This window comes from Aphelocoma coerulescens, chromosome 2 (assembly GCF_041296385.1).
Source record: "Aphelocoma coerulescens isolate FSJ_1873_10779 chromosome 2, UR_Acoe_1.0, whole genome shotgun sequence".
Lineage (NCBI taxonomy): Eukaryota > Metazoa > Chordata > Aves > Passeriformes > Corvidae > Aphelocoma > Aphelocoma coerulescens.
In genome coordinates this window covers 111,935,323-111,959,848 of record NC_091015.1, presented here as the reverse complement: position 1 = coordinate 111,959,848, position 24,526 = coordinate 111,935,323, and the positions used below count along the sequence as shown (strand labels likewise).

Sequence of the window (24,526 nt, the reverse complement as noted above, 5' to 3'; positions counted from 1 at the left end):
TTTCATTCTAAACAAAAATCCCCCAGCCCCCACCAAAAAAACCCAAACCAAAACAAACCAATCAAACAAAAACAAATAAATGAAAAACCCCCCACACAACATTTTTTAAATATTTAGGACAATGACTAATTTTGTTCATGGAGTTATGGCTTACATAATAACAGCCTGTTATGTCTGGGTAGTATTGGGTTTTGTAAGATTAGAGAAGCTAAAATTTCATCTAATGACAGAAGCTAGTAAAACAGTGCTGCACCATTTACTTGGTTATTGGCACTAATAAACAAAATCTGCTCTCTTCTGCAATACGTTAACTGAATTCATATGCAAAAAATGTATCCCGCATGCATCTACAATGGTATATAAAACGTGTAAGTAATTTTTAGGCTATTTTCAGCTATGTCATAATGTGAAATAGGATATGAAAAATTGTTGAAGACAAACTTTGATTTTCTTTTTCTTTGTCTTTCCTCTTTCTTCAGAATTTGTTATAAAAAACACGTGAATGAGACCCATAAGTAATATTCTCAGCTTAAAGGGAGGGTGGGAAAGTGGTAGGAAAGCTAATAAGGGTCTTTTCCTGTAACCTACTATATTATACAATTTGTTGCCTAGTAGCTACATGTCCCTGTGGAAATATTCCCACTCCTTTATTTACTTACTTTCTCTTTTGTTAAATAATACTAACAAATAAATGAAAAGTTCTCACTTGTCAAATGAAACAGAAGAAATCTTTTTTTATTTTTATCCTGTTCAGAGCAGTTCATGCTACAATTCTGATGTTGCAAATAATGCGACTTTGGCTAATCTCTACACCATAGCACAGTCTCTGTAGTAAATCATAGAACAGAACAGAATAGAATAAAATAGAATCATAGGATAGTATCATTAAGGTTGGATGAGACCTTCAAGTTCATCAAGTCCAATCTTTGACTGAACACCACCATGTCAATTAGACTGTAGTGCCTCATCCAGTCATTTCTTGAACACTTCCAGGGATGATGATCCCCTGTGCTGTCTGTTTCAATGCTTAAGTACCCTTTCACTGAAAAAAGTCATCATGATGTCCAGCCTGAACATTTTCCTGGCACAACTTGTGGTAGTGTTGCCTTGTCCTATCCCTAGTTACCTGGGAGAAGAGGCTGACCCCCACCTCACTAAAATCTCCATTTAGGTAGTTCTAGAGAATAAAGTTCCCTCTGAGCCTCCTTTTCTCCAGGCTAAACAACCGCAGTTCCTTCAGCCACTCCTTATATGACTTTAGTCTCTAGACCCTTCATGAGCTCCATTGCACTTCTCTCTACACTCCAACACCTCCTGAGTGGGGAGCCCAAAACCGGACACAGGACTCAAGGTGTGGTCTCAGCTGTGCCAAGTACAAGGGGGGCAGTCACTGCCCTGGTCCTTACAGACACACTGCTTTTGATACAAGCCAGGATGCCATGGGCCTTCTGAGGCACCTGGGCACACGCTGGCTCATGATCAGCACCCCCAGGTTCTTTTCTGATAGGCAGCTTTCCAGCCATTCTGCCCCCAGCCTGAAGCACTGCAGGGGTGTTGTCATCCAGGTGCAGAACACTGCACTTTTCTTGTTGAACCTCACACAGTTGGCCTCAGCCCATTGATCCAGCCTCTCCAGATGCTACTGCAGAGCCTTCCTGCCCTCCAACAGATCAACACTCCCACCCAACTTACTGTTGTCTGCAAAGTTACTGAGGTGCACTCAAACCCCTTATCCAAATTTTTGATAGATATTAAACAGGACTGGACTGAACACTGAGCCCTGGGAAACACCACTGGTGACTGGCTAGCAACGGGGTGTAACTCCATTCACTACGGACTCTCTGAGCCTGGCTGGCCAGCCAGCCAGCCAGTTTTTAACCCAGTGAAGAGTGCACCTGTTGAAGTCATGGGCTGCCAATTCCAAAGTAAAACTAAACTAGATATGTAAGTTATGTTTAAGCTGGATTTAGGAAAACATTCATCTTATGTGATCTTTTCAGAAAAAAAAATAAGTGTTGTAGAGTTTATGAAAAGGAATCGGGCATTTATATTTCTTAGATGTATTTCAAAATTTTTTCTTCGTTCACACCGTGACTCAGTTCTCCATCTGCAGAGTAGGATCAATTCCTTCCTGTGGTTTCATTTGTAATTTACATACTGCTATCAATGCTCCGTTCGTAAGGACTGAGATCATTTGCATAGCTCAATTTCACAGTGGTGAGGGTGTTTGGAGAAAAAGTGTAATTTTTTTGCATATATTGGAGTTTTAAAAAATGTGTCAGATTTTTCTCTGCAGTAGAAATCTTAGAATTGAAGAAACATTTATGGAAGTGCATGATGATTCAGTCATTTAATACAATAGATTCTGAAGTGTCCATGCAAACCTATGTACAATTTTGAAGTGAATTCATGTTGATTTTTCACATCTTGATTCAGAATCCTGATTGTAATACATATTAATGGAGTCTTGGCTTCACTTGGCTTCATTTTCTAAGCAAAACACATACACAAACCCTTATTTTTTGTGGTTTCCAAAGCACTATTCATAGAAATAGTGTACTAAAAAAGGCATCATATAAGTACAGATTTCACTTTATTCAGAAAGTTGCAGGCTAAAGTTAGACTTCAGTAATATTAATAGCTTAGTAGTAAAACATCTAAAGATTAAAACATGATGCTCTGTATCCACCTACACTTTTATCAAATATTTGGTACTTAAAGTAGTTATGGTAATTAATAATAAAAATTAAGTCTGAAACATATATTTTTATTTTATGTATCATATGCGACTTTTTGAAATGTTATGAGATGTGATTCAAGCCATTCAGAAGCCTATGGAGAGATTTTAGTTGAGTTAAGAGGGGAAAAAAAAGACCAAAAAACCCCTAAATACTCTGTAGAGTTAGGGTTGCAATGTCTTACTGCAGAAAGTGACAAGCATTAAGATTTCCCATGGTAGAGTTCTTGCTCACTTTGCCTTCATTTCTACCCTCAATACACAGCCCTACCACAAATATCACCAACCAGTTTGAATGTCAAAGGAAAAATAAAGTTGCAAAGTACTTTCGCATAGAAATTGACTGCTAAGAGATTATTTTAAAACCTGAGTTCATTCTAAAAGCAATATTGGCAATTATAAAATAGGGGTGGGGGGAGGAGAGGGTTTATGCATGAGCTTTTGAGTGAAAAGATATCTTTCCATTACTGTTAACATTTCTTAATTTTTTAAAATTTTTTTTTAGCTAGAAATTTTTCTTTCAATTCTGTATCAGAGTTTACAATGTAAGAACTTGAGGCTTCCATGGTTCCTTTGAGAGATTGTGTGCATTTGTTTGATGTACTGCAGTTTTCAATATAAAACCTCAACTGGGCTTAAAAATGGGATTTTCACCTCTGAAAAGTACATTATTACAAAGTTACCATACAGTAAAAGTGAACATTATAAAAATGGGCTTTCCTTGAGTTATAACTTCATATCCAGCCTCTCTAAAATAGAAGACTTGTTTGGTAATTTCCTTCAGAGAGGATAAAATTCTTAACTCTTAAAAGGAAAAGAAGAAAAAAAAAGACATACCTCAAAAAAAGGAAAGATTAATGGATCCTGCACAAGATCTAATCAGATAATACTAATGCAGAGATATTAATGAAGCTGTCAAGCTCTATTCACTGTACTGAAGGACTGAAGTATACATTGTCCGTTTAACCTTCACTACTGATGTAGTGATTTGCAGTCTGTTAACTTGGTGTTCCATCACTGGAATCTTCTGCTTTTGTTATGGCAGGAAATAATGAAGGCACAATCCGAAGGCCATTTAAATAATGCTCTCTGTATAACAGACACCAGTGATAATTAGATAAGAAGAAATAAAAAAAGGAAAATATTTTCAGTTCACTTTCTGTCTTTCATTAGTGTGGGTAGCATCTAATTTCTTCATTATATTAGCTAAGAAATGTTGAAATATTTACGCCAGGTCAAGAGCTCTTGCATATTAATCATACCTTAGATATCCCGTTTGTTTTTCCTAGATTATATTCTGCCTCAAACCCTGATTGATACCTCTGTATTCCTCACGGGAGCTAAGGTTGTGTATCTTAGAGCAACAGATTGAGGATGATGACTGTAGCTTTTGTAGGCATTGCTGCACCCCACAGCTGCCAGGTTCTACTAGAAAGAGCTTAAATAAAACATTACTTCCACTGCATAACACAATAATACTTGATATTGTAAAGTCCCTTTGCCAATCCATACTTACCCTCTTCTAAACATCAACTTTTCTCCACTGTATATGTACATAGATTCGATTTTTAAAATTCATTTATTTTTTTTTTTGTTAACAAGGATCCTTATATATTTTGGATACTGTCAGCAGCATTGGGTACCCAAAGATATCTGAGGGAATCCTAGGGAAGTATTCATGTTGCTGAGAGCAGATGTTTACTTCTTTCAGTTATTGAGACTCCCTTACTAGTGACTGGTGAAAAACAGGCATTCACAACTAGACCAGCTGACTTCTTTCCTGGAAGAATTTTGCTACAATCACTCTAAACACCATATGGTGATTTTCTTAGATGTACATGGCTACGTTAGAGAAGGTTGAACATGCTCTTAGTAAGTAAGGCTGTTTAGAATATTCATCTACACCACTGTTATTTATTCATCCTTTTCTATGAGGAAATACTTTTCTAATGAAAGTGTATTTTTGGTGAACTCCCTACTAGTTTAACACTCCCTCACGATAAACATTCACATGAAAAAACTCATTTTTATGATTTTAGTTAATATTAAGTTCTAACTTAGTCTTCTTTAATCAATATAGAAACTTGTGGGTGTCTTAAAATTAATTTAAATAATATTTCTTTTTTGTTGTGCTAGTCTCTTAAAATTAAAATGTATATAATTTGTTCAATTACATATATTGTGCTGTATGTATTATGTCTATTAAATCAGAGATTTCATAATCTTTTCTACTTAGAAGGACTGTGCTGTTGACCTTAGTATAGCAGAAGCTATCTTGTCTGCAGTTTCATGATATATTTCCATGTGTTTGATTAGATATCTCTGTAATCTCAGTCACCCAATTTCAACAGATATCACTCATTAATGAGAACAAATTAGCTTTCCTTTCTCCACTAAATACTTTTGTACATTTTGAAAATATACTGTTTGCTAAAGGGTCAATGTTTTTGTTTATTGAGGGGGAATTGTGGTTTGGGTTTGTTTTTTTTTAAAGTTCAACAGATGTTAGCCTTTTGTCTTTGACATTTTTCAGGTTATCATATGTTTATTTAGTATGCTGATTTTTCAGGTTGTAATTTTTTTAATTAATAGTTTGCTTTTATTAGATAATGTGATGCTTTAAGATATTTGTGTGCCTTTTTGTCTTCTCTTTAACCTTGCTGCTCATGGTCATATCACTTGCCTAATTATTATCACCATAGAATGAAGTTTCTGAGGCATTTTTCATCATTCCAGTATCACACTGCATTTGCATTATGGCTGTGAGGTTGTTTCATAACACATGTATTGTACCTAAATATAAAACCAAAGTGAAAATAAAAAATAATAAACATGCTTTACTAATGAATACTGACCAGTTGTATCCAGTACAGTGGCAAGTATCCAGACAGCCTTTCTATTTCAGCATATCTGTTTTCCTAGAGCTATGGATACTGCAACTCTGATTCAATGCAAGAAGTAAGTGCTTGCATAATGTGAGGGTCACATGTATTCCCATTCGGAGAAGCCTTTTGCTGCCACACAGAGTTTGTAAAAGTTCAGTGCCTTTCTGAGTGTGCTGTGCTGCAGTTCATTTTTCATATTTAAATCTAGACTGTTTGCAGCTGTATTATAGCATCAGCATAATCGCTGACTTTAAGATGCTCATTTGGGATTTATCCCACTGTAACTAGATGGAGAACTTAGGCCCTTGCAGGTCAACAGATGTGTGTTTCACCTCTGCTGCTCCTCTGAGTGAATACTGGAATGTTTCGCAGATGCTGGAGGATTAATTTCCAAGCACTTCTCAGATCCCTATGATGTATTCAGCAGCAGAACTACAGAAAAACATTTTTTAATCTATTTTATACACTTGGAATTAGAGTTTGAAGCTATAGTTGAGTAACCAGATTTCAGCTTGTGTATTTTGCTGCTGTTTTTGATGATTAAACTTGGAATTACAAAGGAATAGTTAGCTGGATGTTTGGTGCAAGCTGACAAAGTAAGACTATAGATACAGGGTAAATGGTTCTAATATTAACTTGATACTTTCTTTCACTAATGGTCTGTGAGCTAAAATGATTTTTTTCCCTCAAAAATAATTTTCTTCTTTTTGGACTGTCCTCCAGATCACAGATATCTCATTTATTGTGGTGGGCAATTTTTAAATCTAATGCAGTATTTATTTGAAAAGAAACTGTACTTCCATCAAAGAAAATTAAAGCAGAAGGAAAGTATAAAAAAATCATGTGCATTTTGCTTAATAAGCAAAACAAAACAATCTCCAGGCTGCATCTCAGTACAAAATATTGCCATATAAGCAGTGTCATTTAAGCAATTGCCACATTTTCTATGCAAATTTATAAAAGCTTGGAGAAAGAATTGTTTAGTCAATCAAAATACTATGAAAAACCAATAAATTCCAAAGAAATTTAAAATAAAAAAGTCCCACCCACAATTTTCTGAATGAGGTGTTTTCACCTATAAGTAACCTGAAAAGATCGAGTTCTTAGTCTGTGTAGTATGTCCCATTGTATTTGCCATTAGCTTAGATAAAATATTAATAAGACAAAAATAAGTATTAATTCACAATAATAAGTGAGAATTTGGTCCTCACAGAAGTTACAGAAAGTTTTGCCATTATCTCATAAATTTGTTTCACTCACGACGTAGAACTATCTTTATTTTTAAAGTCATTGCAGAATATTCACCTAGTGAGACACTGCAAATAGTGTTTTGAGAAAGCTAAAAAAACATCAAATATAGTCTCTCAGTCAAAGGTGCTGGTTGTGTACAAATGGCAAGGGTAATTTTGTATTTACTGAAAGTTTTAAGCGAAACGGTTTTGTGTCAACGTTGCTGAATAATAAAATTTCCTAATAACTTTGCCCATATAGGAGCTGGATTTTGAAGCTAAGACAAGCTACACCTTGAGGATAGAAGCAGCCAATATGCATGTTGACCCTCGTTTCCTGAGTCTGGGACCCTTCAGTGATATGACAACAGTGAAGATAATTGTAGAAGATGTTGATGAGCCACCTGTGTTTACCTCACGTTTGTACTCCATGGTGGTGTCTGAAGCAGCAAAGGTTGGCACTATCATTGGAACCGTAGCTGCCCATGATCCAGATGCCTCAAATAGTCCTGTCAGGTAATTCTAAGAGGTCTTAATTATTTTTTCAGCCTTTGCATTGAAGTTGTTCACCTTGTGGTGGGAGGGGTTTTGGTTACACTGAAAGTAATTAATAAGCTTTATTCCCTTTCAGAGGGGAGATTCAGATGTTATATGAGTTTCCATGGTTTGACTTTTATAACCTGAACTCTGAAAAAACCTCTGAAAAAACCTTTTATAACCTGAACCTCTGAAAAAAAATATATTGAAATCTTTGTGAAACAAAGAAGAGAAGATATAGTTTCAGAACCCCAAAAGAAAAAAATCACCTAAAAATATCACTCATGTTTATTACTCTCTAAGCTTAGGAAGAGCCTATTATTATCTATAGCAAGTTATGTTCTCTTAAATCAACCAGGATCAAAAATTATATCTATCATATATGTGTATGCTTGAATAATGTTTCACAGTCTGTGTGCACTAGGAATCAGAATGGAATAGGACATAAATCCCCACATGGTAAACCAGAGCTGAGGTCCCACAGCAGGAAACATTAGGAAAACTCTTCACATGAGAGAAGCGGACAGGCTGAGATGCATCCTGTTCTAGTCGGGATGGTTAAAGGCTTTTGGTTCTGTAAATTTTTCTGCAGCCAAATAACTTCCATTTGAATGGGAAGAGATATGATCACTGGAGATTCATAAGCTGTCAAGCCCCTCTTCCTTTGTCTTCAGTGTCTGAAAAACCTGCAAGTCTTCCACATTATAATGTCCAAGATCTTTAAGAAACCATAAGAGAACACAAATTCTCAATCTTATGTTTGCCTGTATCTAAGGTTAGAGCTGAATGGCAAAGACTCACCACCTTAGCTAAACCAGTAATGAGCTACTTGTTATTTTTCTTATGCAGAATATTAATTCTCAAATGAACATACAAAGGATTTAAAAAGTAATGGTTATGACTTAGGAACTCTGTGAATTTAAACACCTGCAGGAGGAAGAACACATACACAAAACATAGTGCTTAGTTTCATTTGTTTTTATTGCTCACTTAGGGCATAAATAAGAAAGACCATTGCAGGTACTTGTTTGGATGTCATTTGTTTGGGTGATGTTAAGTCGTTCCTTTCATGCATTGAAAATTAGCTTGGGAATGTAGTGTGTTTCTAAAGCAGTGATCTTATATTGCAAAAGTAAAGCATATGTTTCACTCCTAGAGGTGATGCAAGTGTTCTATCTCTTTCGTTATATATTTGCAACATATTCAAAATAGCTGATTCCTATCATGTATAAACAAGTCCTGGATGAATGTTTGGCATGGATTTACTTGTGAAATTTATCTTTGCTGAGCTCTTTCTTTGCTGTGGCAGTATTTTCTGGCATTGATGCTAGCATCTGGTGTATAATATCTGGTTTAGCAGAATCATTTAGAATAGGCTTAAACACAGTTCCATTAATGCAGGCCATGGTCATCGTACTTTTGAGTCCTGTGTAAACATAGAGGTGAGTTTATTTGCCTTGATCTGGTTAATTTTTACAATTCCAGCACAAAAAATAGTTATATCACCAACTAACATCTTGACGATTCCTTCTGCTTCAAAGTTGTTTGGAATTTGAGGGAGAGCAAAAAGGAAAAGTAGTGAGGATTCATCTATATCCTTGTGAACCTGCTATGTACATTGTCGAAGGTACTGAAAGATCACATAATTTAAAGTTCTTCTGCATATGCTTTGATACATCAGAGAGAGATTCACCTAAAATTGGAATGTGAGGAGGATTAATGCATAAAACTTTTCATGATCTGTTTAAGAAGTTTAAATTATTAATCTATAAATAAGTATTCCAACTCCCAAACATTGGATTATATTGATACTGATTAAAAACTGATCTATTACAATTCAGAAAATGTTGAAATGTTGAAATTACAAGATCAGACACAAAGCCTTGACTAGGGAAAATAGAAATGTTTTGAAAATAAGAGGTTATCTCATAAGGTCCAGAGAACTATTGGTGTTTGAACTAGCTTAAATAAAGGATTTAAAACTCCTGCAGCTCAAAGATTTTCAAGTATTAATGGCTGTGAGGAATTAAAGGATTAAAAGTATTTGAAATATTTTCTTTTAGAATTTGAGTATGGGTACAATGCTCGTAAATAAGGGAAACTGCTTGCTTCCTATGCATAAAATTATTTTTCTCCTTGTTTCATAAGAATCTGTCATCCAATTTATGTAACCTGTTTTCTTTTCCTCCCTCCCTCCCTGTCTCCCTCCTTGTCTCCCTCCTTTACTGCTTTCTTCCTTTTCATCTTTCTCACTTCTCCTTCTCCTTCTCCTCCTTCTCCTTCTCCTTCTCCTTCTCCTTCTCCTTCTCCTTCTCCTTCTCCTTCTCCTTCTCCTTCTCCTTCTCCTTCTCCTTCTCCTTCTCCTTCTCCTTCTCCTTCTCCTTCTCCTTCTCCTTCTCCTTCTCCTTCTCCTTCATCTTTCTCCTCCTTCTCTTTTGACTCTTCAAGTTGCATAGTGATAGTCTTAATAATCAAGAAATCTAAGGATTTCTAAAGGAAATCTGGCAGGAGATTGAATCTTAGCTATGAGGCCTGCCAAGATTGAGTACACAGCAGAGGTGACAGGTATCGTCTCATGGGGAAACTTGCCAGCCACAAAGCAGCTGTAGAGCACTGCTGACCAAATAAACATCAGTGCTGTCAAGAAATAAAGTGAAAAATGGCCTACAGTTAACACAAAATGAAAGAAGAAAAGAAAAAGTGAAGGAGGGAAAGGAGTAATCCATGGAAACTGCTGTTACTGTTGTTGTTACAACTCGTTAGTCTCTCTCTCGCTGTGACATAATGCAGCAAAACAATTCTATCTATGTAACAAGTCTCTGCACTTAGATTATAGAGCTAAGAGGGATAGTTCAAAAAACAGTAATACAGTAAAGAAGAAGATGGTGTATTGCAACATAGAACAAACAAATCGTTTGATAAGACTGTGTCTAGGAAGTCCCATTTTTTAATTATCTTCCATAATTCTTTCATGTTGTTCAAGGGATTTGGTTTGTGTTATATCAATAATTTAATATATTATCAGTGTGACAGTAATTGCAATGATCACACTTGATCTGATTCAGACATTTTAATTCATCCTGAGTATAGGGAAGTGCTCTGGAGTACCTACTTGACCTGAATGAGAGTGCAAGAATCTGACCCAATAATAAATCTAATGTTGAGAATATTCCAGTTGTAAATCTAAATTTGCCTAATCAACTGTCCCTTTCCCTCAAAAGGGGTATAAGCAAATCACCCGCAGGCATTTTGACCTTTTCTCTTATGCTATTTTCAGTTTGCTAAGGAGCTCATATCCCCTTCCTAAAACAAATTGGGAGGTAAAGATACGTTAAGCCAAAGAGTTAAGGGCATGAGCCTGTGTTTGTCTAATGACAATAAAGCATCGGGAGCTGACAGTGATGACATGCAATCCCTTGACCCTAGTCTGCATCATCTTCCTTTGCTCTCCCTTCCCCTTCAGCTCTGGGTGACTCAGGGGCTCTTCTGCTGGTGATAGAAAGCTTTGTGCTCGGGCTGCCAACCCCCATGGGATCACTGCCTGGCTTGTAGCAAATTCCAACTCACCTTCTCCTTAGCTGGCTCTCAGGAGGATACTATTTGATTAATTCCTGAGTTTGACTTACAGCAGAGAGGAAGAAAGAAAAGACAGTGGAATACCTATAACCTCACTTAAGTGGACACTGTGGAAGTGGAGCCCACCACTGTCAGCACAAGTCACTGTGTAATTCTCTCACCTTTGCATGTGGCTTTGCGTCTCTTAATGCCCCAGGGAAACTGGACTGAACAATGCTCAAACTAAGGAAACAGTGGAAACACTTTCCCTCTAATAAGAAACCAATAAAATATTTTTACAAGCTGTAATAAATGAAAAGTTTTCTTTCATCCTTTACCTAGGTATTCGATAGATCGAAACACAGACCTGGAGAGGTATTTCAATATTGATGCCAACAGTGGAGTCATTACAACTGCCAAATCTTTGGACAGGGAAACTAATGCTGTTCATAATATCACAGTTTTGGCCATGGAAAGTCGTAAGTATCCAAAGGAAGATTTTTATCAACAGTTTGTGTGTAACGCTTCAGGCTTGGTTGTGATCAGCTTCATTCAGAGAAATTGTGGCAGTTGCAAACCGTGGCAGACAAAAATAACTTATTACTTAATGCAAAAAAAAAATCTATATGATAAAAATTTAAAAATACAACAGTTTAGGTGTTTGCTCTTTCATTTGCTTCATACCTTGCATATTCTTTTGTCTTCTGAAAGACAAGTACAAAGGGAGTTGAAATATGTTACGACAGCAGTCTCCTACCAAGTGTCAATAGAGGAAAAGTGATGTGGAAGATAGGGGAGACGGGTTACCCCATCCAAGTCAGGGCAGTCAGAGTTGATTGCTGTTGGTCAACCACAGCATTCTTAGAAGGTATGAAGAAAAGAGGATGAGAATGCTAATGTGGTTTCATTTTCCTAACTTTAAGGTACCACTGGAGAAGTTATTTTGTATTTGGTATCTTATTCCAATGTAAAATGAAGTGTTTAAACATGTAATGCTTCAAGAGGGTACAAGAATTCTTCTAATGCCATTTCAAACCTAAACTTGTTCAGCTTTGTATGTGTTCTGTGAAGAACAATATGTTTTTGCTTTTATATTTGAAGAATTTATTTCTTCAAATTTCATCCTTAATACTTCTCTTTTGGGCTGTGATAGTAAAAGAGTTATCAGTTCTCTGGCTTGCTATTGTAAAAATCAACACTTCTTGATTTCTGTGAGCTTAATATAATATTTAACCTGAACGTTAACATTTATCATTTAGTGTCTCTATGAATTTATCTTGTGTTATCACAAGTCATTGGTCTAAAAACCCAAAATGGAAAACAAAAATTTTCCTGGGTAGTAACAAAACTGATGAGGTAGACAAAGGGCATACCTGACACAAATGAGAGTGTAGGAGCACAAGCAAAACCTTGTACTGCTTTAATTTATGTTCATACCTGCTTGGTTTTCAATAGGCTTAGTGCGGCAAAAGAAAAATTTGGTGTCAAAATTGCTTACTTCTCTGGTATTTCACATGTGGAATGAAAAAAGAAACCAAAAAAACTTTGTGATTTACATTTGGCTGCTTAAAATATTTATTAAAACTTGGTTGCAATACACTATAAAAAGATAGACAAGTATTTGCAGTTTTGTAGTTTTTCATTTTGTCCTGCTATAACACTAACATCACTGTTTGGGGTAAAAAAGGATTATAACATCTCTTTTCCCTGCTCCAAAAGAGAAACAAAATAAGTATTGCACTAACTGATGTTACTATGCTTAGTCCAAAATATAGTTACTGTTTAAGGTGAAATTATGCCATTGGACCCTGAACATACTCATATTTTAGCTAGAGATATGTATCAGTTTAAGGATGTGATTCATACTTAAAGTGTTGAACATGTTAATGACTAACACCGTCCCTGCCCAGCTCCGTGGGGTCCCGTGTGCGCCCACAGAAGCACGGGTGGGTTCAGTATTGCAGTGGGTAACAGAGAGCTGAGAAGGGCATTTGTGTGCATTCTGGCAGGAGCATTTATTGCTTCTACACTGTTGAAGGTTGCAAAGACAAATACCACTGCGATCCTGAAGCTCATAGTTTTACCTGGGGGCGGGGAAAAGGCGGGACTAGGGAACGGGGACCAATGGGGAAGCTCTGGGGGAGCGACAAGGGGGTAGAGGTGGACGGCCAACCGGGGAATCCAAACTGGGATAGATTACCATAAGAGAACAATGCATCCCGGGAGAAGCCTTTCTGGTCACCCTAACTTCAGGAGGTTCTTGTAGTACTAGGGACTTGTCTTAATGAAAACTCTCTGTCTCTTGTAATGTATGTTCACTGGCCACCACAAATGACAGTATTGAAATAGTTGTGTGTGCACTTCAAATACTTTGGGATTTGCTTCAGAGTGCAGTCTTCTTTTCACTTATATACAGCTGATAAAATTCTGGTTTTGACTTTTTAATAGACAGATCTATCTGAATTTCAGAAAAAATCCCCAAACATTGCACCCATAATAACCATGCTATTCCCAGTATGAATAGTGGTGTTCTGGATAGCTTGGTGATGATTTTACATCATCTTGCTCTTATCCTTCCATGTGATGTGATTCAGTGCTGTGATTAGTGAGTTAGATTTCCAGTTTATCCTGAGAGTAAAATCTTAGTTTAATTGAAGCAGCTGGAAGTCCAGAAGATCAAGACAAGAGCTTCCTATGTATTTGAGGGAGGGATTGGAATTGATTTGACATGCATATCCAAAAGAAGAATGCAAATGAAAAAGATAATGACCTTTAGAATAACTTTCAGGGATCTTCTCTTAATTGTTTTGTTGGACTTTTTCCTGTAGAGAATCCAGCACAGATTGGGAGAGGCTATGTAGCCATCACTATCCTTGACATCAATGACAATGCCCCTGAGTTTGCCATGGAGTATGAGACAACTGTCTGTGAAAATGCTCAGCCTGGTCAGGTATGTCTTGATAGGTTTTATGTTTATTTTTACCAGATAGGCAATCATTCCTTATGAAAGCCTTCCAGATTTAAGAAAAAGAAAAATCAGCTTATAAGAGTAAAAATGAGGCTTTGGTGAACAGTACAAGCAAACAGTAAGAAAGATGCAGGTATAAAAATTACTAGTTGAAAGTAGCGTTAAAATCTCTGTCTTTCTTACTTGTATAACTGATACACTTTGCTTAACTCATCTAATTTTGGATGATACTAAAAATACATACTTCCTCCTAATTGTGGTGGGAAGTGGGAAGGAGTAACACAAAGGTTATTCTGAGACTAAAGGCCTACCACTCCAGAAATGAGTACACACTTTTATTCCCCCTAGGAAGTATGGACCTTAAGGACAGAGTTTCACAAGGGGATTATATCCCTATTTTTTATTCCTGTATTTTCAACTACCCAAATATCTTCCAAGTAGTCCTAGACTCAGCTAAATCCATCTCCTGTTGTTTGTCCTTGGTGTCCATCATATTTGCCCTTTTACCCTCTGTGGAAGACCTCACAAAATACATGTATCAGTCTCTCCTCCCACTTCCAGAAAACTAGTAGATGTTGCACCTGCATAGATCCCACACAGTCCCCGGAACTCTTTGCACTTTTATGACTTCTCCCAGTGTATTGTCCTTCCTGTGGTAGATCTTGTTTATTGCACATTTCAAAATCACCTCATAATTTAAATTCTGAACAAAACCACTATGATTATCAGCTTGTGTTCATGAGAAACACAGACTAGGCATGCTCTTATTGTTGCGCTTGTCTGTTTTCCCTGTGCTCTGGTCAGAAGTGGACCAGAGAATTAGAGTTCCCAATTTTTGTGGATATTAAGCAGTGGTGACACTTTCTTTAGAAGTAGATTTTGACAGAATTTTAGCAAATGAAACTTAAAAAAAAATAGTAATGAAATTCCGGAAAATATTAATATGCTTATGCTGTGCCTTTCTGGTGTTCATTATATTAAAAAAAAAAACAAACAAACAAACCAAACCAAACATGAATTCCAATGCTCAAAAGCATCACAGTTTCCTTGTGAAGGTTTAAAACATTGCTTGTAGCCACTGATAACTACACTAAGAGCCATCCAGAAGATGCACTTCTTTCACTGCTACGTACTTTATTACTCCAAGCTCTTGTGAATGACAGGACCTAACTTTCTCCCAGGCACTGCAGAGCATTGCTTTGGCCAATAAATTTGGTACAGGTAAAGTAAAAAATTGAGTCACACTTTAACAGTGTCTCTACATGCTTAGGAGATTAGAAAATCAAAATGCAAGATGATTAGAACTCAAGGGAGGGTTGATATTTTGATAGGTAACAGGGAGGTTATGTAATGTACATGCACATATGCTTCAATTAAACCCTGATGTATCTCAAAACAGGTGATCCAAAAAATTAGTGCAATTGATAAGGATGATCCACCAAACGGCCATCAGTTCTATTTCAGTTTAACAGCAGAGGCAGCAAATAACCACAATTTTACATTGCAGGACAACAAAGGTAAGAAAGTTTTGATTTGGTAAATATTCACCACTAGAAGCTTTACTTTTCAATGCAGCATGCTTATTATGACCTACATAAACTTCTGTTCTGGTGAGAACATAAACTACAATCAGCCTGCAAAATATTTTTATCTGTAGACTATTTGTCAAAGGAATTAAGCTGTTGTTTGAGTCATTTAAAGCCTTGAGCCAAACAGAGCAGCATCAAATCTTTAAATCTTTTTTTTTTCTCATCAGTCACTCTTCATATTTTTTCCCTGTATTTATAGGTTTTTATCTAAATTAGATTTTACCTTGAGGCAGTGACTGAATAATGTCCAGGAATTCATGTCTTATTAGTATAAACTCAGGGCATTTAAAATGAGTGCACGGTTAACAGAGATGTTTTATGATTTGTGAGGATTTTGTTTTTTTCTTTTAGAAAGATATATCTTTTCAGCAACTAAGTATATCCCCTTTTGAAGAATGCTTTTGATAAAGAAAGCTGCCTATAATATTTGTACAGACTTCTTACGACTTTTTCCTCAAAGGCTCCCATTGACATCACATTTCTGTTAGTTAAAATATCTGAGAACACACTCTAATTACTGCCCTCATTAGTTGCACTGCACAGTACAGCAGCTGGGCACGAGTCAGGCAGTTTATTTATTAGTTGAAACAAACAGAACTAAATAGACACTGTATTGCTCTGTGTTGCTCTTTTCTGGATCTGTACTAAGCCAAAGCTACAAAGTCATCCTATTAGAAAAGCAAAAAAACAGACATATGGACACTGAAGGCCATTGTTTGTACAGGCAGACTTTGAATAATATTCAGTAAGTGTAATGTGTGACCTAATAAAAGTCTTTCACACAGGTCTTCATTGCCTTACCTTACATGTAATTAATGAAAAGCTTAATTTTCTTCATATGAACAGCTTGCAATTTGAAACTAATACAATATAGAAGACCCTAATGATCAAAATAATAAAAGTGCATTAGAATAGGACTGTTCAGAAATCTGACATCATAAGTACTATAAAGTACATAATGAAAACAGAGGCCCTCTTCCAGAGAACTTACAATGTGATAAAAATAATAACAGACTTTTGTAATGCCTGTAAAATCAGTGGAGTTACAAGACAAAGCAGCAGTTGCCTTATTCAAGATTAGTTAATTTTATGCATATTTAATGTAAAAATATATCAAGGTGTTTGCTTGATATAACCTCATAGGTCTATTATGACCTAGATTGATCATAATATGATCGAATCTATTGATCTAATCTATTATTATCTAGAGGTTAATCTATCATAAGATGGGTCATAATAGATGACATGATAAGATAACTTTACTGACTACCAATATATCTGTCTATAAATAGATAGGTAAATACATATAAATAGATAGACAGACCGACTGAATGAACATTTCTATCTATACATGCTGGGGGATATAGCTCCCTGCCTCTCAGAAGCTCTCAATTTGTGTAGAACACAGTGAGTTTTGCCCATATCTTCTTGAACACATGGGCTTTTTAGTCACACAGCTCAGAGCACTGTCGAACTATACATCTTAGACTGATTATAATAGCCATCTTGAATCTCAGAAGAATCTGAAAACAACTGCATGTCTCTGTAGCATGCACAATTACCTGCATTTGTGCACTGACTGGATTTTTTTTTGCATTCAAAAAATATTTCATTGATCTTCAGAACCTATTCTCCTATTAATATGGTCAATGATTCCAATAATAGGATACCAGTATCTGTAAATAATTGAGATAGATGCTTGCAAATTAACTGGAAACATAGATACTTAATCTGATCACTGACAGGTAATTTTTTTTCTTTTTTATGATGATCCGATCTTCAGCTGTCTTTATCAAGAGTGTGAAACTGTGAGCTTAGCTAAAATGAAATGGACCTCTGCAATTTTGAAATAATCTTTTGTTAAAAATAGAAATCTTCTTGTTAAGTTGGGTGTGATTTCCCAGTTGATCTTACGTCTGCAACTTCCAAAAATATATGACTGGGAAAGTTAAACTTGTTGAAGTAATATGAATGTTTTTATGAAGTCATTAAGTAGAAGGCTATAGTATTTATAGGCTTGTGTTTTAGAAAAGACACGTTTTATAATTTGTCTTTTTATTCCTTTATCTAGATAATACTGCGACAGTATTAACCAAAAGAAACGGGTTTCGAAGACAGGAACAGTCTGTTTTCTACTTGCCAATATTCATAGTGGACAGTGGATCACCTTCACTTAGTAGCACTAATACTCTCACCATCAGGGTCTGTGACTGTGATGCAGATGGTATTGCTCAGACGTGCAATGCAGAAGCATATATCTTGCCTGCAGGACTTAGCACTGGAGCCCTGATCGCAATATTGGCTTGTGTCTTGACACTGCTAGGTATGTCTTCTTTCTGTTACCCTTGTTTTCCATTCAACACATAGTAGCAGAAGATATATGCATATAAGCTTCAACATTCCCCTTCACCCTGATTTCTTTAAACACGCACAGATAGTATTCAAGGAAGAGCAGCATTTTGTATCATGAGCACAAGAAAACCTTTAGATTAGGATTATCAATTTGCATACTTTCTTTCTATATTAAACTGCCTCCAGACAGATATAAGAAATAACAGTAGAAGAAAAAAAATATTACTTGCCTCAAATTCAATATTTAAAAGATAGACAATTCAGTTTATGGAAGCATTTGGTTTAGCATACCCACCATATAACCAGTATCAGTGTGTTCCTTTTCCACAGGCATAGGTGTTTTTAAACTGCTATTGATTTGTATAGAACAAAAGATATTCAGAAAATACAACAGATGTAATTTACTGATGAGAATCATAATTGATTGACATCATCTACAGAGTGATCTTTTGTTACTTTGATAACACAGTTGAATTTTATGTTGAGCAGTGAAATTGCAACTAGATAAAAGGCAGTGGAAAAGAGTGGAATAGTGTCAACATCCTAGTTGGCCTAGCAATTCTCATGTAATACCTAGTCATTAAACAGTAAAGGGTCAAATCAAGAAATAAAGATGAAGGATCAGGTGAGCAAAAGTGAGGTTTTGCCTATTGTCTGAAAATTCATATGGTAACAAGGGTACCCCGGCTTCAGCACACAAGAACTTTCATCAGTGTTGTTATCAATTAAGAGATTTTTCTATTCCCTGTCTGTACGTACCAGTCTAAGGAAAGGCAGAAGGCCACAGTCTTCTTATGTTGGTATAATCTCAGTGATGTTTTATCTGTCACTATTGCCAAAGTAATTTAGATAGGTCAATTCAAGAGACTTGTGTCCCAGCTTCTGTTCATGACAATATTTCCACCATGTATAGATACATCTTCATTAGCACTCTGATTCGTGTCACTGGAAACCATTAGAAAGAAATGTTCCTTCTGCTAAAATATTTCTAAAGGACTCCAAAATGAAAAACCTGTTGCATACTTTTTTTACAGAGTAATAAAAATCATTACCTCTGCAATGAACTGAACCAACTTACTCAGTAGCTATATATATATATAGGAGGTGGCATTTCTAAAGTTTTCCATCTCCGTGACATAAAAAAATCTAACACCATAAGCCTTTATTCTCACTCAACACATGGTAGGCCTAGGTTTATGAAATGAAAGGGAATTATTGCCAAAAGTTTTAATGAACATTTTTAAATACCATTTTTCAAATAGCATTTCTAGCCAATTTATGTACACAAGTGAACTTTATCTGGACAAGAAGCTAAATGTTAGAGTTCAAAAAGATATAAAAATATTCTCTTATATCAACTGGCATTAGTATCAGTGAAAAAACACCCGTTTTAAACTTTAGTCCAATATACTTAGGAACAAAATTTCTGTAACCATAGCAATTCATTTGATCCCAAAATGAAATGCCACCATTTCTGTTGTATGTGAGAAAGGAGCCTCTGAAGATTACATAGGAAACTGCTGTAGGTACCATACAGCCTGGTCTTGCCATAAACTTTTCTTAAATAGAAGCTGTATGATTTCAAGTCGACCATTGAGTGGAGACACAGTATGTTGGCACCAAATAACTTGATTATTCTACTCAGTACACCAGGGTTCAAATGCAACCAGTAGATCAAGAAACTTGAGCTTTTATTCCAGTCATTTTTAAAGTGTTCTGAACAAGGGTTTGGTAAAAAAAATCTTGCATATTACCACATTACCATTGATTTTATTTGTCAAAGACTTTGAGTTTCCAAAGTCATCTGTTTGAAGGCATCAACATTATTTATCCAAAAAGACATTTGTATGCGCCATCATCACTTCCAGTCTAAACTGTTCCTTTTGAGTACATTTCAGAGCTGCAGGAACAGGTTAGACTACATTTATATGATAGCCCTGGCTTTGAGTGCTGCATTTTAGTACTGTATTCTGTTTTATTGTCAGCCACATGCCAGTATCCACAAGGAAGAAGTACCTAAGCATCACTGATGCCCAGTGAACCCCAGCCAGCTGTTACAGCTTGTCTGGTCCCAGAGCCTTTCTTCTCTCTCAATTGTTCTTAGAACATATTTTCTGGGCCCAACTGCATGGTGGTATTGCTAGGAATTTACTTTTTCCCTTTTGCTCTTTGCATTAATTCCTGAGAAAAATGCTGAAGATCCACTAGTACTGCATAAAAACAGGCTTCAGCTGTTGGCAAGTGAACTGGGACAAGGGATGCACATTTTTGTGTAAGACTTTATCAGTGAAAAGAGGTGGATCAATATCTTTTTCTGACCCAAGATTACCACCCAGTGTAAATGCAGTCACATTGATCCATGTCATTTTAATATGGGTGCCAGTTGTAAAGCAGAAAAGTAATGAAATTTGCATAAATTGAATGAATACATGCATTCTGGCACCAGTGTCTGAATTCTCAACTAGCTCTCCTTTTCTTAAAGTTATTATGATATACTTTACGTTCTTTCCCCATATATCCCTTTGTCTTATATATAACAATTTGTCTCTACCAAGGCCCAGATTGTCTCAGTGGGATTTCTTATTACTTTTACTTAAGCAACCAATAAGCACAATGTTTTCACAGACCCTACGAAGGAAGAACATTACTAAATCATATTATTTTGTGATAATTGCATATAACATGGTATACACTTCTTTTTCAAACTAAAATAATTTTAGAAGTTAAAAACATCTAAAAACAAAATCTCTTTCTATCTTCATACTGACTGATGGAAATTAAATTGTAAATTTTATTTCAAAAGAAAGTTCCAGTTCCAGTACTTTGTTAATTACTCAATACGGCTTTCCAATTATGCAGTAAGGCTAAGTTTTACAGAAAGAAAAAAATTCTAAAAAAATCATAAAAAGCATATGAAAGTAGTAGTAATTGGATTAATTTTGGATTGCACATAATTTTGAGGAAAGTAAGCAGGAATTTTTTAACTGTTCTGAAAATTATATGGTAATTTAATTCAAGGTAATTTGTTTTTCAGTTAGCATCTCCCAGACACAGTAATTGCTTTTGTAACAACTGTTTAGCATAAAATGTTTACATAAAATCACACACACAGAATATTCACCTGTAGATAACCTAATTGCATTTGAGAGCTTAAGTATTTGCTTTGTATTGATTCAATGGAAAGTTAGATTGGAACAATACTTTCTCATGATTTTTGTCTTTCATGCTTCTGAATGTAATCTATTAGTGTCACCTATTTTCTTAGAAAGACTGAAGAAAGCTTCCTATTGGTGTGGCACTAGAGTTTACAGATTAGTAATACATTGATAAAACTTCAAAATACAGCTTTAAATAATTATTTTTTCAGTTGAAAGACAGCAAATTTGTTATCATTATCACAATACCTGCAAAACCCAAATTAAATCAGAACACATAACTGTGATTTGTAAACAAGAAGAAACAGTTCAAGTCATAAGAATCTAATTCTCTAAATAGGTATAACGTGTACAGAATGTGACTATGTAGTATGTGTGGAGTTTGGCCTTGCAGTTTTAAGAGTGATAAATGTGTAACTGGGGGAAAACATTTAACTGGGATTAACAACACTTCCAGAAAGTAGTTGAATAAGAAATGCAGCAGCTGTTTTCTGAAAGTTAGGGACCTGATTAGGGTCACTCAGTGTGGACATTTAAAGGTCACCATCACTTTGCAAATATCAGTCCAAACTGATTAAAGAACAGGTATAAGTGGGAATTAAATTCGAGTTTCTTGAGTCTTGGCCTCTATAATCCTCAAAATTTATCTGCCTGTAGTGGCAACTGCAAGGTATAACTAAACAAGCTATTAGTGTGCTGTTTAGATGGCTGAGGATCTCCAATCATCAGCTTTATGAATCATGACACACCTAAGGCATAAACCAGTGTGCTGATCTGCTCGCAGCTGATGTGGCTTATTGCTATAGTAAATTCCTGGCTTAGGGGTGTAGTGTATACAAAGCATGGTAATGCTTGTGATTTAGCTCTGTGACCTACTGTATAGCTCTGTGCCTTACTGTATAGCTCTGCATGTTGTCTTCTCTCTCAGGGTATCTCATAACTTTTATGACTTCCTTACAATTATGTTGCAATTGCCTTGAGTACAAAAGGAAAAATTAGTACTAAACCAGGGAAATATGTTCAGGTGACCTAAACCTGGCTTATTATCAAATCATACCAAAATGGAAATTTCATGGTAATTCTAGAAAGAGCACTGCAAAATGGCAAAGCAAAAATCCACTCTTGCATTCAAAGGTGTTTGTTTAAAGACTGATTTGGGTGTACTGAAACTATGAACATTAGTGTTAAATCTATACTGACACAAGGATTAAACTGTGTATTACCTCAGCTAATATACAGACAAACAAATTTTTTTTCTCGGCTATTGTACCTATTAAAGGAAATCAATGTTTCCAACAATGCAGGTAAATCAGAAGAATTAAAAGGTTAGTTTAAATCTTTGTTAATTCTGGTTGTTAAGTCTTTATAATTAGTTGCTTAAAATATCGATTGATTTCTTTATTTGTTACATCACATATGAAATCTGCATTGTCACTTCATCTCTTTAGTATGAGTTGGGTGTATCAGCATGGAGCCAATCTAGTGCCCTCAATGTGCAATACATATTTGCCTAAAGGTTTTCCACCGTATTACTTCTTTTCTAAGAATCATGAAATTAGGTTTTTAGAAGTTTGGCCAGTCCCTAATTACTAACTTAATCTCTGCTTTTGTCATAAATTTAGGAAATAAAAGCCCGCCATGACTTAATGAGAAATGAAAAAACTTTGAAATAATTTGCATTTGATTTAGATATCAGTGAAAATTGTTTAGGGCTTGTATTCATCTCTGCAGCTGCAATGTAGATAAAGCTTTGTTCATTTAGAGGTTAAACTTTATTGTTCATGGCTGTTGGAAAGGCTAGAAATTAATAATCTTATAAAGTCATCTAAATGCTAAAATATTTAACCTTTAGAAAGGCTCCATATTTTTCTTGGCTTCAAGCAAGTGTGAGAGGTAGAAAGAACACTATATAAAACATTCATTGTATCTTGATTTTTATTGTACCTTTAGGCATACCTTCCTACTAAGTTTTGTATTTCACACTTATTAGCAGGTCTTTAACTTTCAACATGAAGTATGTTAAAAAGGACAGTAGAGTGAAAATGCATTTACACTTGAGTAAAGTAAATGATTATCTGCTTACTTATATGGCAATAAAAAAATATGGCAGCAAATGTTAAAAATAATAATTAAAGAGAAATTATGTCAATAGAAATCTTGGTTTAAATATATATTCGTATTGTCAGCAAGCTAATTTGCCTTTCACTTTAAAATATCTTTTACAATGAGGAAAAACATTAAGAATGGAGTGCAATTGTCTCTGATGACAATTTTATGTTCTCTGCCGTATAATTTACAGCTTAATTTGTATTATACAAATATCAGAATGTTTTGGAATTCCACAAATGTCACTTTAAAGGTCAATATTTCATATTATTAAACTGCTTATGTAAATATTGTTCAAAGCAAAATGCCCCAAACTAGTGGCTTCTGAATTCAATATATAAAGCATAAATCAGGTAGATGCCAGGGGCAAAAACATGAAAGGGTGATGCTGATTACGTAGTAATATAGTCATGAGACATCTATTAGTAGATGGATTATTGGATGTGTGCTTGGTAGCTACTGAGAAAAGAGGAAAGAATTGTTGCCTAATATATATGTCAAAAAGTTTAGGGGAAAAAAAACCTAGTTGCAGTTTTATTTTTAGGCATGTGTGGCTCCAAAGGGAAATAACAATTGTGCAGAAATGCATGTCCTGCTTTAGCCAGTTCCAAATAGTGCCATAATATCTGTAGACATATACAGCTTTGTTGCATGTACAAATTAATGGTTTATTCTAGCCAAGAAATCCTAATATTAAACCATTCCTCACAATGGCTAGATTGATACTGATTTAAGATTCCTCCATGAAAAGAAAGGCTTTCAAGAAAAGTAGTCCTACATCATGCAATTTTGGAGGCCAGTTTTGAGACTACCTAGCGAATCTCAAGCTTAATATTATCTATATCACCTTTTAGCTTTTGCTTTTCCATATGTTTCTACAAAATTTAATTGGCATTGTAATTAAAGATTGAAAACGTTATCAATGCATATATTCACATATTCTTAACATTAAAAATAATCATAAAATCAGAAGAGATTAATTAATTGTGGAATGTCACTTTTCAAAGTACTGTTATTTTTACAATCATATTGATGTCTGTGATTTCCTAAGAGTATCATTAACTCAGCAAATGTTATCCAGATGCTACAATATAGTATTAAACATTTTCTAGGGGGATGATTCACACTCCATCATGTCCCACAGATGGATGCAATATCCATAGTATTGGTTCCATATTTTTTCTGTCAGCAATGATGTTTCTCTACCAAACTGTATTAGAGCAAGAGGACCCTTGAGCTACTTTCTTGCAGTGCTTTTGACTGTCACTGCAGTTTAGAATTAGCTTTCAAGCTGAAAGAAACTTTAAGGACTAAAATTAAATAACCAGTTACATTTCTAGTACTGGTTCATCCAGTAAACTCCAGCCCTAGCAGTTCTCATTAGATGTAAGTCATAAATCTGTAGTACTTTGC

The 24,526-nt window shown here is 35.4% G+C and overlaps 1 protein-coding gene across 1 annotated transcript in view; it reads left to right on the top strand.

The window, feature by feature from the left end:
• Window positions 1-24,526, top strand: part of CDH7 (cadherin 7) — an 81,349-nt gene that overhangs the window by 55,627 nt on the left and 1,196 nt on the right. Inside the window, exons 7-12 of the mRNA XM_069005933.1 lie at window positions 7,114-7,367; window positions 11,286-11,422; window positions 13,772-13,893; window positions 15,311-15,428; window positions 16,514-16,528; window positions 17,572-17,823. Of these exons, the coding sequence (XP_068862034.1) occupies window positions 7,114-7,367; window positions 11,286-11,422; window positions 13,772-13,893; window positions 15,311-15,428; window positions 16,514-16,528; window positions 17,572-17,823 (898 nt within the window). The remainder of the gene's footprint in view (window positions 1-7,113; window positions 7,368-11,285; window positions 11,423-13,771; window positions 13,894-15,310; window positions 15,429-16,513; window positions 16,529-17,571; window positions 17,824-24,526) is intronic.